The following is a 15,905-nucleotide window of genomic DNA, read 5'->3' as shown; positions in this document are numbered from 1 at the left end:
TCCGCCCCGGTGAGGACGCCAGGCTGGGAAGCCCGGCGGTGGCTCTGGGGACGGCCGCAAGCCACCCGCTGCGCCCGCGTTTGCGGGACGGCCGGGGGCTCCCAGCATCAGTCGCGATAATCATTGGGCAGTGCCAATCGCGACCTGCCCGGGACACGGCGCCGGGACAAGGGGCTGGGGCTGCGGAGCGGCTGCGGGAAGGCGCAGGCTGCCGACGCTAGTGGGCACCGTCGGGGCGGAGCGGGAGGACGGGGGATTCCTGCTGCCCAGCAGCCGCTTGCTCATTTTTTGTGAATGTCACCAGGGAGGATGTGGGTTTCTTGGATTTCTCCATGATCTAAGTAATCGCTGGGTCCGAGCTGGCCGGCGCACAAAAAAACTTTTCAAGTGGTTAACTCGGGCCATGCGCTCGTCTTCGAACCGCGCAGGGATTTAACCGGGAGAGTGGAAAACCGGGGGGCTGCTACGGGGCAGGGGCTCGGGGCGGCGGGGGCGAGCCGCGTCCACGCGTGTCCGTGTCGTGCGTGGAGGAAAGGGACCGATGGGTGCATGGGGACACGGCCCGGGACAGAGCCCCTTGGGGCTGCAGGGAGCACCCCGTGGCCCTTGCAGCCGTGCTGTGCCTCGCCGGGGGCCGTGCGCCCCCTCGGCGCAGGCTTTGTCGCCGGGAGGAGGTGTCACTTTCTGCTCGTGGCTCCCGAAAAGCGGCCGGAGCCCCCCCCCCCCCCCCATGACCGCTCGGCTCCCCAGGAGAAGCGGCCCCCAGCGAAGCGATGGGTGTTTGGGGGGCGGCGTGCCAGCACCCCACGGGGGATGCGAATCGCCTCGCCCTTGAATCTTGCTCTAAAGCCTCCCCCCAAGAAAGAGGGAAACGTCTAGTCCCAAGCCCGTCATGCAAAGTGACTCCGCTCGCATCCCTCCCCGTGGCTCTTTTCATTAATTAGGAGCTGCAGCGGCTGTGGGGGAGGGAGAAGCGGCTGGCAGTCAGCAGTTATGCAAAATTTGGAGGCAGCATCCAGATGAGCTGGGGCAGCTCTTCGGGGCAGCGCTTTGTGCCCTGCGGATGGCAGGCGGGTGGGATTCTGCTGCCCCCATCAAGAGATTTTCGTTTCAGCGTTATTCATTGCCTGCTGGACGCAGCGGGAGCAAACTCAGTTTTCTACCACAGCAACGAAGCAATTCGCCGTGACATAAGACAGGCGTGAAAACGCCGTCCTTTCGCCCCTCCCCAGGCAAGAAACTTTGCAATTACCCTCGTCCCCTGCAACCCAATTTCGCACATGTGCCCGCACCACGTACTCCCCCCCTCGCCCCTGCTTTCTCCCAGGTTTTTGCAATGATGCCCTAGAGCGACCTGCTTCCCCTCTCCCCACTACCCCTCTCCTCCCGGAGCAGCCCGGGAAGGGATGGGACGGGACGGGAGGCTCTCCTCTCCCTTCCCCCGGTCTCCCCACTCGCAGCAGCCTTTCCCCGCTCGGCATCCCGGAACAGGAAAGTCCCGCTTCAGCTTTCCCCCATAAGATCCTGTCTCCCCCCGCCGCTCCCCTCCCTCTGCCCCTTCCTGCCGCCGGCCCTCGCGTAGGGAGCCGCTCCGCGCCCTGCGGGACCGGGGCTGAGCCGCTGGGGGCAGGCGCTGGGGCATGGGGACAGGGCTCTGGGGACCCTCCGGCCAGGCTCAGCCCCCAGCCCTGAGCCAGCCCTGAGCCAGCGGGCAGGGCTGTCCGGAGCCCGCGGGGCTGAGCTGAGATCCTGAAGTCAGTGGTGGTGAGGTTGTTTTTTGTGGTTTTTCTTTTTCTTCTTTTTTTTTTTTTTTTTTTTTCTCCTCCCTTGGCGCTTCCGAACATACTGTAAGGTCGGCAGCCAGAGGGAGACTGGGGGAGGAAGAAGACTTAAGGAAGGGAAAAGATGGCGAGTTGCAGGAGCGGCGTGGAGAAAGCGGCGTTTTTGTGCTGCTTTTTGCTGGCGAGCGGGAGCCTAACCTCCTGCGCCCGGCCCGAGGAGGAGGAAGAACAAGAAGAGCAGCGCTCCTGTCACGGTGCCTTTGATCTCTACTTCATTCTGGACAAGTAAGTGACAGCCACGTTTAAAAACCTTTATTCACCCCTCACTGCCTCCTTGCATCAGCAGGGACGTTGCTTTCCCCTCTCCTCTGTTTTTTTCAGGTGCCTTCCCCACATCTCCCCTGGTGCTGAGCATGATGCGTGGGGCAGGGGGCTCAGTTTTGCTCCCCCAAACTTGTGCGGTTCTCAAGGGCAGCATTTATGGGAGCCCTGTGCTTTATCACAGGGCTAGTCACACATGCGAACCTAGGAGATCAGGTCACCATCAGGTTGCACGGTGTGTGAGCTGTGGGTGTTGGGTTCGAGGGGACAGTGGTCAGTGCCCCCGGTACTTCTGGAGTCTGGTGCCAGGGCTTTGGCAAAGTGCTGAAATGCTGCCTGTGGCACTAAGCCATGCCAGAGCGGTCTGTGCAGAGCTACCTAAAGTTAAGATTCAAGTGCTTGTATGTAACAGTTGCCTTTTTCACATGCTTGTGGTATAGTTTTATAAAATTTGTTTCTGATCAGCTTCTTTAGAATTGCCTAAACCTATGTCTGAGTTACATCTATTGAAATATGTTGGCAAACACTTTTCTTTAATATCACGCTATTCTAATTTAGATATGGCCTGAGGGTTTGGTTAAGCTCACATTTGTAGACACGTTACAGCAAATACCAGTGAAGTCAGTGGTAAATTAGCACACCCACAGGTGGTTCTCAGAAGGCCCACATTTGTTTTTCTTGGTGCACTGCTTTGGCTTGACAACCAAGGGTTACACTCCAGGAGTAAATTGTTGGTCTTCTGCATACAGTGAGTGTGATGGTCATCTTACCCAGTACATCCTGGATTATGTGACAGGATGTGACATGGTACTATGAAAAACGAAGCCTTTTCTTTGTGATCCTTGCACGTAAGCCAGGTACTAAGTCTGCATTGTGCTGTTTCCCGGCTGGGAGAACAGTTCAGTCCATCAGGCCTTCTGCACAGCCTGCATCAGGCAAAAAGCTGCCACCGCTCAGGAGCCAGCAAGTCCCTATGTTCCAGAAGAAGAGAAAAGCATCATTAGTAAAGATTCTGCTTTTAGAGCAAAATGGTCTGAAGACTACCATAGACATTCTGCTTTTCTAAAAGATGTGCTAACACATTGTCTGGGGGTTTTGTTGATTATTATTATATTTTTTTTTATTACACTGAACTTGTTCCTGAAGGCCCCTTCCTGTCGTGGAAGGAGCTCCGTGAGGGGCTAGCGTTAGCGCTCAAATTTGCACTCATCACAGTTTCAAGGCACACCTGGTACTGTTATGTCCACTTCCTCTACTGAGATCCCAGTAACAGTAAATGTTGGTGATTGCAATATGGGTTCTCTGTGTAGCATGGTATGTCTTCCGAGCGATTTGCTTGTCTACAATACCATTGTGCACCCCTAGCAATCAGCACACAGCATTCCTGTGCTACTTCTCTTCTGTAGATCAGAAAGCGCTTTCCTGGAGTGGTTGCTGTTCTCAGTCACATTGTATTTGAGGAGATCAAGGCAGAGAACAAAGTGACTTGCTCAGAGTTAGGTATGTCAAGCAATAGAATGCTGGTTGTGCAATTAAGATCCCCTTTAGTGTTGTGGACCCAAAATAATGTTTTCTTTTAGCAGGCTATGGGTCTTGCTTCTTGGCCCAGGGCTGTTTCCTCTGTGCATTGCTCCACGTCAGACCAGACCTATCATGGTTGGTATAAAAGTCATGCATTTAGGTTTCAGTGGGAAAATTCTCTTTGTATTCAGTTGTAAACTGCGTCCTCATAACCTTCAAGAGGCTGAAAGAGGATATCTTGGGTAAAAAGCTACAGTAGAAGCTATTTGAGCCTGGGTAGATTTAGAATCCATTTCCACTCCTACAGGCCAGTGGCAGAGCTGCTTCTGGCCTTGATGAGGCTGCATGACAATCCACATGGGTAATATTAGAGTGGCAGATCTCAGGAGACATAGGTCCCATGCTGCTTCCCTGCTGTAACACACTCAGAGAGAGCGTACGTGCTGGCTGCTGGTGTTTAGTCACAGATATATCCAGTGACATCTGGCACGACATGAACACTTGTTGAGGCAGCAGGTGGATAGACTTCAGATCTTGGGACAATTCTTTAGAAAGGAGCTAGAGATTAGTCCTGAGAAGGGTCAGGGTATTCCTGGTAGGGAGAAGGCAGGAAGCCAGTTATAAGCAGCTGGTCAAATCTGGAGGTGTGATGGATGTGTTTTACAGCTGGATCCATGCTCATGCATATCTAGGAAGTATCCTGGCTCTAATTTCTAATGGGAGAATCCAAAGAGGAAAAACACTGGTATACTGGTAGGTATCCCCACATCTCCAGGGCCCTTTGCTGGTGCCTTGCCATTATGGAGCTAGATACATTCAGTCTTAATTAGATTTGTAACAATGGGATTGAAGCATTGACTCTGTGAAAACCCTGGGTTTTAATCCTGTGATCCTGTAGCACACTCTTTAGCTGAATGACATACCCTGTCTGTGAAGTCAGCCTGGGTGAAGCAAAATCACTTTAAATCTGCTTTGCTTCCCTGTAGAAAGATCTAATCTCTCATCTGTAGGAAGCAAACTGGAAGAAGACAGCAAACCATTCTCCTTATGCATGTAGGCACTGTGTGTTACTGCAATGACTTTATGGGGTCATGACTTTCTTTTCGTTCTGCCAGGCGAAGTCTGTGGGGAATCTAATCCTGCAGGCAAGAACCATCAGAGGGAAAAGATCATCTGCTTGTGAAGTTATCGGTATAATGTATGTGGTGCCAATTAGAAAGAGAAACTCACTGAATTCTTACAGCTTTTCTTTTCCTGAAGTTGACTGTAGCCCTTTATGTTAACTTTATGGGATAGGCAAGATCAGAGCAGCGGAACTAAGCCTTGGATGTCCAAGAAACTGGCATAGTGAAAGGGAAAAGCAGCATGTGTGGAAGGGAGACCTGCTACTGTACTCCTTAGGGTTGTCTGACCATGTCAGAGCCCCAGTAGGTCTGTCTTGTCTCTGGGAATACTTAAATAAGCAAATCTCTTGAAGCTACAAGAACTGGACACTTGCTGGCTACAGAAATGGCTGCCTAGAGTCTGCAAACTTGTGCTGTCTGTATGTCATACTCCGAGTTAGGCAAGCTTGAGCTTATTTGTATGTGTATTGGAAGGCTTCAAAGTATTATACTGAAGCAGCAGAGATTTTTCTGTTTGTAGCCAAGTGGAGTCCTGTGCATGAGGTAAAGCAATATACCATGCTGTTGGTATACTCATTTCTCCTGTGGCATATGGTGAGATCGTGATAGAAGAAGGTGATAACAAAGACCTCATGTTCATCTTTAAACAACCATAGCTATTAAGTTAAAACAGGTAAATGGGTAGCTGAGCACTCTTCACTTGCTTTGGTTGTCGAAGTGCTTGAAGGACTTCTTTCAGACCCATCCCGAACTGCTGAGGACATGTCCTCTTAGGGCTTTAGCTGCTTGACTATTCTGGTCTTGTATTGACATCCTTGTGCTTGAGTATGTAAACACTTCCCCTTCATCCCTGCCTTGATGTTAACATCCAGCTGTTGTTTGTAATCATATTGCAACGCACTTGCACAGCAAAAAGGATGACTGACCTCTAGTGTTTTCTAATTATAACCATGCCTGGTGGCATCATAATGATTAGTGCAACAAATATAAGTCCTGATTTTAAAAGGGTTTCCAACTCTGCCATAAATATTTGCTCTTGGCAATTCTTAATATGACAGATCTGAGCTTCTGTATTTACCAAATACAAAGAAAGATCTTTGGTTATTTTTTGACTGTAGGACAGGATGGAAAATTGGGGGGGGGGGAGGGGGGAGCAAGGGAGAATGTGAGATTCTAAAAAGTATTTTTTTTCCTGCTGGGATGTTTGCTAAAATTGTTTGGATTTTGAGGTAAAATGAGCTGTGCTTCCTTGAGAAAATGTTTCATTTTTCTACAGCACAGACCATGGACGTGCAGATGCCTGAAGGCCCTGGCTGACTTTCTTTTAGAGCAGCAATTGTTTTTTTGGGGGCTGGACCAACTACCCTTTCTCATCTTCCCCCTGAACTTGTGGATAGTCCCTCTTCACAGTATTCCTGTCTCTTGGGCCCCCAACAGTCTTGCTTTTCACATCAGTTCTGCTTCTCCTGTGCTTATAGCAGCAACTTTGCTAAAGACATCAGCACAATGTAGCTGGTTGAGCCCTCTCCCTGGTAATCCGTTTTGCAGATGCCTTCCTTTACCCTTGCTAAGCCACTCTCCAGAGGTCAGCACCACTGGGTAGGGAACTGGTGCAGGAGAGCACAATCTCTGCTGATTAGATGGGAAATTAACTTCCCTGTCTCCTCTTTTTTTTTCCCCTTGGTTGTTCCCCCCCAGACACTTCACCTTGAAAAAAACAGTTGTTTTGTGGGAATTGTTGGATGGGAAATGAGTTGATACTTCCTCAAATTTTAGGCGAGCCAGAAGGCCATCAGAACAAAAGGCATTTCAGTAGCTGCTATTCTGGACCATGTTTTTAATCACTTTAAGGCAAGTATAGTGCATTGATGATCTCCAGATTATTCCCCACCCCATATGTCTTATTTAAAGCAAACAAAGAAGAGTCCAGTAAACACGTTTTACTCCTATCCTCCCAAGAATGCACGATTTCCTTGCCAATTTTTTGAATGAATTTAGCACTCATGAAAATCATGAATTACAAGCACTGGTGAGAGCAAGTAGTTTTGGCTTTAGACTCTCACTGGAACCCTCTGCCTTTCTCCCTGCATTCACGTGGTCCCAGTCCCCCAGTGTTGGGGCAGAGCTGGCCCAGGGAGTTCCTGCAGCTCCTTTCTGCAGCATCTTGGACTGATGCAGTTCTGTGCATGGGTGCTACGCAGGGCATGAGGAGTGGAGCTAACAATGTTGTGGTCGGAAATTGGAGTGCTGGCAGAGATAGGTACCTGAACATGTGTTCTGTCACCTCACCCCATTGCTTTTGAAAAATCTCGTATTTCACTTCTAACTTCAAACACTGCTGAACTCCATTTTGGTGAGCAAGGATATCTGCCTGTTGCAGCCAGAGTTAAGTTCACTGTAAGATTTGGGACCTGAGGCAGGTAATAAACTGCATATCAAGATTGAGAGGACTCAATGTCAGAGTAGAAGTATCAGTTTTGTTCCTTAGACTTCATTGACTGCCATATATATTTAAAAATAGTTGTCTAGTGTCTGTATCTTTTCCTTTTCTGTCTGACTTCTTTTCCCCTTTATAATGTAAACTCATCATCTACATGACACCTCTCATAGTCTCCAACTGCCTGTAAGCAATATTCTTTATTGTTTTCAAAACATAGCCTGTTGGTATTTTGCCTTTGTATCTTCCTTTGTTGTGGTTATGTTGCAGCCAGTGTTGGGATTTCCTTACAACCAGGTATAATTGTATGGAATGTTCCAAAGGAAATTTTTATTCAGCTTCAGACATACCTATGTTATTGGAACCAGGCTTTATTTGTTTGCATTTTGTCTGATATTATTCTGCCAGATTTGCCTTTTGGAAGGGAAGAATTCCCTTCCCCCTGCACCAAGAAAAATTTCTTTGTTAAACCCAAGACAACGCTAATGGGTAGCAGTTATTTGACATAAAATGTGTACAGTTAACGGGGGAAAAAAAGCCATGGCAGCTTGTCATTTGCAGTCTATTTAGGCATGTAACTACATCTGATTTATTTGGGGCTTGAGCCAAGGAAGTAAACTGTAAGATTCCCCGACTTAGGGTTTCAGTTTGCTTGAGCTCAGTGATTGAGAATTTCATTACTTTTGTAATGAAGCTTGCAGGCCAAATGCTGACATGCAATGCAGTCTGAGTTGTTACAAGGTGTGGTAACACGAAACCTTTTCATCTCAAACAGGGAGACAATGAAGTGACTCCTGTGAGTTCTTGACAGTGCCAGAGCCTTGCTTCCCTGCTCACAGTTACTGCTTGCACCTTGTTACAAGTGCTGCAGCCTGACTGGGACTGAGGGCTCTGCTTTGCTCCCTGTGTTTTGTTCAACAGGACTGGCATGCTAAGACCAGGTCCTCCAGGTTTGGTGCTGCTCAGAGCAGCGCTGGAGCTTTCCTGGGAAGTCTGAAGTAGTTGGATGCAGTCCGAGAGGACCTTCAAATTCTACCTTGCAATGTACTTCTCAGGTGGCTGGGTGTGTCACAAGAGCTGTAATGCTGGAGGACAGGATTTGTGAATTAGACAGCCAGAGCAATGGGTGGTGTTTTGAGGGATGATTTATGTAAGTCAGTGATGTTGCTGCAGATCTTGTCAGTAGTTTTATAAGACAAAGCCATCTGTAAATTAACGGTTTTGTTCATAAAAAAACCTTTTGGATTCAAGTACTTTTGAGTCCTGTGTTTGGTGCACTGGCCTAGGACTAAGAAAAATCTGCTTCCTAGCCGCTTTTCCATATCTTTCTCCTCTCCGCTCCAGTCCCTGTCTTGTCCATTAAAATTGTAAGTACTTTGCAGTGAGGACCGCTTTGGAGTGGCCACTTCTGCCAGTGTTTCTAATTGCGTTTGGAGCAGATAATATAAACTAGTTCTTCCTAGCCTGGATGAATCACCCGCTGAAGGTCCCTTCCATGCTTGCAAGAAGCATTGTTTGAGAGAGGAGGGCCCTTGTCACTTTGAATGCTCTGCTGGCTCACAAGAAGGGAGACGAGGGATGGATGAACATGCGCGTGCATGTCTGAAGCCACAACAAACTAGATGCCCCAGGGTTTGCTTTTATTGCAGAGCCATTATTAGCCATGTGCAAGAATTCTCCTGCTGTCTGCAATGTGGTTGTGGCCACAAAGAGCTCTCTCCAAATAACAACAAACTGCCTTATTTCTGAGCAAAGGGCTGTATTGAAGGCCACCATTAGCTCAAGGGGATACTTATAGGGACCAGCAAACTTGATAGCTGTTTTATTCCCCTGACACCACACTCAAACTGAACCCAGAATCAGTAATAACAGGTTTGTGGTTTGTGTTTTTTTTTTTCTTTTTTCTTTTTTTTTTTTTTTTCCCTCTGGGATCTCTGAAATAGCTGCCATCAGATAATTAGTAAGAGACAGGCAAATGTTGGGTGTGTGTGAAATGTAGGACAAGGGGCAGCTCCTCATTTTCAAGGGGTTTCCCTCTCCTGCTTGAGGCTCTGAGTCCTGCTGCCTGCTCTGTGAGTGTGGTAGTATAAACGTGGGCTGTTTGGACAATGCCTGGGTATTAACTCTCACTATAGAGCTGCAGGTCTGAGGTGTATTGCAGCACTGTGGGCTCCTGGCAGTGAGTTTAGCTATAACTGTGGATCACGTATGTCCTGGGACAGGCACCTCAGACATGACCCCAAAGTAGTAGGGTGGAGTGTGATGGCCTGGGTGCCAAGTCGTCCTGCTTGGCTTCTCTGCCTCCAGTTTCCACTGCCTCTGGGGGCTGCTAGGACAGGAAGGGCTGACTCCAGCCCAGGTTGTGCTGTGCCATCATCAAGGGTCAGGCATGACTCTGACACCGCTCACTGTGTTTTTTACACTGATGCAGAGCTCCGCTAAGTTGCACGGAGTCACTCCAAAGTAAGCAGGAGCAGAATCGAGGCCTGCGATCACATCACTTCCTTCCGCCCCCAGAAATACTTACCGGCCTCCTCTTTTTTTCCCCTCCCATCCAGCAGTAGCAATGTGAAATTCAGGAAAACGGCAGCAGGAGCAGCAGCTGCTCCTTTAGCGCGGGCCATGAGGCAGGGAGTGCATTCTTTCCTATGTTGTGGTTTGCTGACTCCTCTCTTTGTCTCGTGTGTAATGGGAACTAAGTTTGGGCACTGGGGAGCAAGCTCCCAGCAACTCCTGTGGGTTTTGTGCTCTGGTTGGGCCCAATTCTGATGCCAGTTCCTTAGGTATGGACCAGGGGGAATTCTGCTGGATTTGCTCCAGTCTCAGCCTAGCGAGCCAGCAGCAGAAGCAGCCCCTGATATGTTTGTTCTCTGCAGCATTCTGGCTCTCTGCAGGAGCTGTCTGTTGCTCTGTGTTTGCCTTCACCACGAGAATCGTGTAACTTCTGAGGACTGAGGCCTTGTCTTCCTGCCTGGCTCTGGAGGGTGCATGAGCCACCAGTAAGCGGTGGGTCATTACCCACAGGGGTCTCTGACTGAATGCTCTGCAGGGCGTGTAGGGTTACCTGGCTGCATTGCTGCCACATGGCTTCCCCAACCTGCTGGTGAGGGTGGCCAAGCATGGGTCTTCTACCCGGTGTGCTTTCTACACCGTGCTGATCTGTGTTTGGCTGATGCTTTCCTTATTATTCAGAAGTCTTCACTGCTCCCCTGAAATCTTATGGGAGTGGCCAAACAGGCCAGGCAATGAATCTGTTTGGGGTTGGTTACTGATGATGGCAGTTTGGGACAACATGCCAGCTTTGTCTGAGGCTCCTATTAGAACCAGTAGGCTGGTTAACAGGAATTACTTTTTTTTTTTTTTTTTTTTTTTTTTTCTCTCATTTATCATAGGACTAAAATGGTAAAGGCACCAAAACTGCTGTAAAAGTCAGGCTGTGAAGATGTCCAGGAATAATTTGTGGTGCAGAGAGTATGAAAGACCTCATACTTAATCTAGGATCAGGAACGGTGGAGTTGAAAATGGGTGTCTTTCAAGCATTGACCTTTGTCAGAAATGAGCTAAGAGTATGCTTGGAGGGGTTTAAGTCACAGCCTCCCACTTGCCATGGAGAAGCAAGGCAGAAACTTCCTAGTTCCATCCAGCCACGCAGCACAGCATGTTAGTTTGTGCTGCCAGCAAAAAGGTTTTTGTGGTATTAAAGCTAAGATGCAGAAAGCAGTGAAATGTCTCGGTATTTTCCCTAATGCTGGGCTACTTCTGTTTCTGTCAGTGTTGGGAGTACTATTTGACAGTAGCGGGCAGCTTAGTATATAGCTTAGCAAAGCTATATACAGTAAAATTGCATTTTGTTGTTGGAAATTTTCATTATTCTATCACTAAAGTGGCCAATTCAGAGAGGAATTGGAGGGGCAGGGAGGGGAAATCATGTCCTTTTGTAAGCCAGGCCACCTCTGGTTCTTGAGGGCTTTGACATTACCAGCATTGGTTGTGTTTGAGCATCAGTGTCAACAGGACAACACCTGAGCTTGAAGGAGTGTGATGGAGGAAGTAGTTAAGTGCTGACCACTTCCCTGGCCCTCTTCATATAAGATTTGGAAACAGTAAAACTTTTCTTGCTAGAGCTTCTGTCTGGCTTTGACATTTCCCAGCTGACAGTCAAGAAATAAGCCATGTGTGGGTGCAGAATTCCTCCCAGTGGAGGAGGAAACCCCCTGCTGCCCTGAAGTGCCTCTGCTCAGCAGGGTTGTAGCTCTGTGACAGTATGCTTCCTGCAAGGACTAATGCATGACAGAGGCATCCTTAGCTTTTCAGGGGTAGGTACCTATAGATTTATTACAGCCACTTCTTGTTACTCTTAACACCACTCGTGCTTTCAAAGATGGGATGTTTTGTTATATTTAAGGTTATCTGAGTGCATAGGAAGTGCATAGTATTAAGGCTATCTGTGCATTTGTACCGTGTTTGTGTTTTTCCACTATTAATGATATACAACTTTCTTAAATTTTCAGTGTCTGTTGTTTTTTTATCAAGCTGTTCTTCGCCTAAAAATTAGGTATGTAAGAGGAGAAAGAAAGAAAAAAAGAAATAGCAATTCAGAGTTCTAAGAAGGTACTGGAAATGATGATGATTTGTTGCCATTATGAAGAGAATTAGTTGCTACTTTCTTTTTTGGATTGCATCATTACCTCTGCAGCTGGCAGTAGAAATTTGATACCTCATTCAAAATAGATCCGTGTTTTCTGAGTAGGAAGCCAGTATTCTGTATAAAGAAGTAACCCTGTTGGAAACTGCAAGAATGGAACTGAAATAGGATAGCAAGCTCAGAGAGAAAATGAAGTGTCATCTCTGGGTGGGGTGGGAGGGTAACTTAAAAATAAAAGTTGGGAGCTCTAAATTCATAGATCTTGATATCCTGAACCTTGCTTAGGTTCAAGGTAAATCTGAGTTCAGCTAACTTAGAGGCTTAGTCTGGGACTTCCAGAAGAATCCTAGAGAATTATACATGTAGGTGTTGGACTGCTTCAGATCCCTTTTGAAAAAGCACTCCTTAATCCATGACTATGTGAAGTATGTACTTTTTTTTTATGATAAGAAAATGGCTTGTTTGCTAGTAATGCCATCACCTTTTCTTGGCACTGTTCACAAATATGTGAATTTGGCTCATCCATTGACTGACACACAAATTGGAGACTGAGTAGTCCTTGGTTTGATCAGTTTCTGGTGCTTTGTTGCCCTCCCTTGCTGTCTGGCAATTTAATTTCTTCATTCTTTGATAACCAGTTTATTCTGTGAATGAGTCACCAGTTCTCCAGAAAAGTAGCATCAAAGCACACAGGCAGGCTCATTCAAGTTTAAATACTTCAGTGGTCCCTTGATGGTTTTTGTCCCTTTCTTTGCTCTCCTTCATCCCACTAGCACTGCTGCAAGGCATGCAGTGCCATATTGCACTACACGCATGGACTTCTGTTTGCTGGTGTATAGGGGTGTACCTGGTGTATAGGGGTGGATATAGGATTGCTTTGAAAACCCATAGCAGAACTGCAATTTTATTTCCCTTTTCTAACACACTAACTGTCATTAGACATTTGCTGTGTAAAAGGAAACCTAAGGCAAAAATTTGTTTCTTACTTCAGTAGTTATGTTTCATAAGTATTTTAGTTCTTGCGTCTAAACCTCTGTGATCCTTCAGGACATGCTGCTGCACTATTCATCTCTCTACTTGTGCCCAAGACACTTGATGCAGGCGTTCACCTTGCAAGCCAAGTGAATGAGCCATTCATTCATGAACACCACAGTCCTAGGGAGGGCTTTTCACACCATTGACTTCTCATGTTTTGTAGCCTTTCAAGTGGCTTGGAAGTGTATGCCATAGATCCATACAGTGCAAATCAACTGCACTGTAGATATGCTGCACGCAGGGCTCTGAGGTCTGAGTCCCACAAGACTGCTAGGGTTGCTGAGAATGTAAGACCAAACTGAGAAAAGCCATGGAGTGTGAGTAATGCAGTTTATGGATCAGGAATGGGAGCAAAAACCCCTAAGTTTGTGCATATAACATATTGCCCAAGTTTTCACAGGAAGTCTGTAGCAGGCAGGGATCGACTCTGCAGAACGCTAGTGCTGTGTGTTAGCTATTAGTACTGCCTTTCCCCCTCTGAATTACTTCAAAAGCTTTTTCTTTTGAAACAAACAGTAATTCATGGAAACATTCTCCCACGCGTTCTGGGAGGGTCAAAGACCAGTCCGGACTTTCTGTGTGGCTGCAAGAGCAGAGCTGTGCTCTAGGAAAGTAAATAGTCTGTTAGCAGATAATTTAGCAATGTCAAATATTTTCTTCTAGTTCAATTCATTTTATAAATATTTTATGTAACAAATATTTAAAAAAAATATTTCTACTTGTGTTTAGGTCAGTGGGTTTTGTAATAATTGTTCTGTTACCACTTCCAGCACAACTGCTGTAGAAGCCTCACCAGAGCTAGCTGCCCCATCTCTGTGGACCTCTGTCCAGGTTGTGTCTCTAGCCACCTCCAGACTATCACAATCTTAAAATTCAGAGTGCTACAAGGAATTTCACTGTGAAATACGATGAAGGTAATCCATTATGTTTTGTATACAGATCTGGAAGTGTCAGAAATCATTGGACAGAGATTTACTCTTTTGTGGAAAGCCTGGCTGAGAAGTTCATAAGGTAAAGCTTTCTTAGATGGTATTTTAAAATTGATTACGTATATGTACACATACACATGTTCATGCATTATCTCTCATTCACTCCTTATGAAATGAAAATCTGCTGAAGTAATGTGTATGAGACGTGGATCTGGCTTGTTCTTCTGTTTCAGTCCAATGCTGCGCATGTCTTTCATCGTTTTTTCTTCACGAGGCACTACAATCATGAAATTAACAGAAAACAGGCAAGTACTTCCCAGCTTTCATCCCTCCACCCCTCCTCTCAAGTCACTCTCAATGAGTGGCCCCAAAACTAGGACGCAGAGCTCTGTGTCAGTCTTCAGTGTGGCATCAGCTCAGGTACCTGCTTGATGCCAGCAGTGATTGTACCAATGGTGCTGGAGTGTTATCTGCCAGGCTGTTGCATCCCTGCCTTTGGACAACACCTGTGCAAGAGGTGCTTTGCCACTGTGCAGCCAGGCCACAGCCTTTTTAGGAGAGTCTTAGGCCAGAGCAAAATTCTTGTTGCCACCTTCACAATCAAGCCCTCAGGCCTCTGTTGTCTAGACAGAGGTCAAACTTCTTTACTTTTCCCAGGGGGAATTTTCTATTTTCAAATAGGAAAATAGTGTTGAATGTGGTATGAAGGACATCCCTAATCCCAGCCCCTGATTTTTACCTTAATCCCACATACTCCTGTTTCCCCTGTATTTGTGGCTGTGAATCTTTAAGTAATCAGGAAAACTAGTTTTAATTTCCCTGAGTGATCCTCTTGGTTTCCAGGTGTTTGTTTGCGGAGTAGGAAGCTATGCAACAGGAGTGATGGTGTCCAAGTCACTCTTGTACCAGGAAACTGTATGAAGAAGTTTGAGCCTCTCGTCTGGGACAGGAAATTCTCATTCCCATCCTATTTTCATGTTTTCTGGCCTCTGTCTTTATAATGGAAAAGTCTTAATCCCAACTGTCCTGATGATTGATTGAATAATGAGCTTTTAGTCATCCCATTTTCATGACAGGGCCATAAGCTTTTAAATTCTCATTCCATCTGCAGTTTGTCAGTGTTCAATATCTGGCATTTGCTTTAATTCAGTCTTTTCCTGGCTGACAATATAGCAGAATGAGGGAGCAGTGTCAGCATTTCACCCTTAAAAATGTATTAACCCCAGTATTGTATCATATGCCTGGTTTTGTGCTTCTCTGGGTGCTCAGCTCATGTCACAACTGTTTTTTAATCTTAGTTTTACAAGTGTTTTAGCTGGTGTGTATGTGCTTTGTGCAATGTATTGACAGGATGTGTGATCTAGCTGGGTTACAGGAATATCTCACGGGGGGAGGGGAAAACCACCTCTTAATAAAATTCTTTTTTTTTTAATCCAAAGGGAAGCCATAAGACGAGGTCTTGAAATTCTTCAGTATGAAGTGCCTGGAGGAGACACGTTCATGCATGAAGGATTTAAAAGGGTACACACCACAACACCTCCTTTCTTTGATTTATATATGCAAACTTTGATCTCCTTTCTTCTTCTGCACTCAAGAGCTAATAATGTTCTAAAATTTGTTGCAGGCAAATGAGCAGATTTACCATGAAACCTATGGAGGTAGGCATTGCTTATCAATTGTTACATATCTGCACGGAAAAGACAGGGGTGATGGTGTTCTTTATGTGACCTGCAGTAAACCCGCTGAAAGAAGTGTTGGAGAAGGGACTGGTGTTACACAATCATTGCATTCCATTTTGACTACAGCCCTACTTTCAGATGCATGATTCATGGTTTATTAAGACCAGAGGAGACCATTATAATCCCAGATCTGACCCAGTGCAGAATACAGACCAGAACATTGCAGCCGGAGCTTCCCGTACTGCATCTAGGGGACAGGAACACCTTCACCCTGCCCTGCCCTGCTCTGTCCTGATGAATCTCCCTGCCCTGATGAATTCAGCCCTGTCTGCTTCGTGCCCCCAGGTTCTCCTTCTTGTTAGCATAGGTACGAGTGTGATCAGCTGGAGATTTTTTCCATCAGTGTGAAAAAGTTAGGATTAGAATCTGAGTT

The 15,905-nt window shown here is 46.6% G+C and overlaps 1 protein-coding gene across 2 annotated transcripts in view; it reads left to right on the top strand.

Moving 5' to 3' along the window:
* Positions 1-1,216: 1,216 nt before the first annotated feature.
* The window catches only part of ANTXRL (ANTXR like), a 50,527-nt gene continuing 35,838 nt past the window's right edge, over positions 1,217-15,905 (top strand). The window contains exons 1-6 of one of the 2 annotated variants that reach the window (XM_084526100.1): positions 1,217-1,232; positions 1,853-2,066; positions 13,804-13,875; positions 14,027-14,098; positions 15,233-15,314; positions 15,418-15,451. In XM_084526100.1, coding sequence (XP_084382226.1) covers positions 1,906-2,066; positions 13,804-13,875; positions 14,027-14,098; positions 15,233-15,314; positions 15,418-15,451 — 421 coding nt within the window. In that variant the 5' untranslated portion in view covers positions 1,217-1,232; positions 1,853-1,905. Of the gene's footprint in view, positions 1,233-1,545; positions 2,067-13,803; positions 13,876-14,026; positions 14,099-15,232; positions 15,315-15,417; positions 15,452-15,905 lie in introns of those variants that run through there. The other variant, XM_084526099.1, reaches the window with a different exon arrangement.

Source organism: Aythya ferina, assembly GCF_964211825.1.
Source record: "Aythya ferina genome assembly, chromosome: 7".
NCBI lineage: Eukaryota > Metazoa > Chordata > Aves > Anseriformes > Anatidae > Aythya > Aythya ferina.
This window is presented reverse-complemented; position numbering and strand designations above follow the sequence as displayed.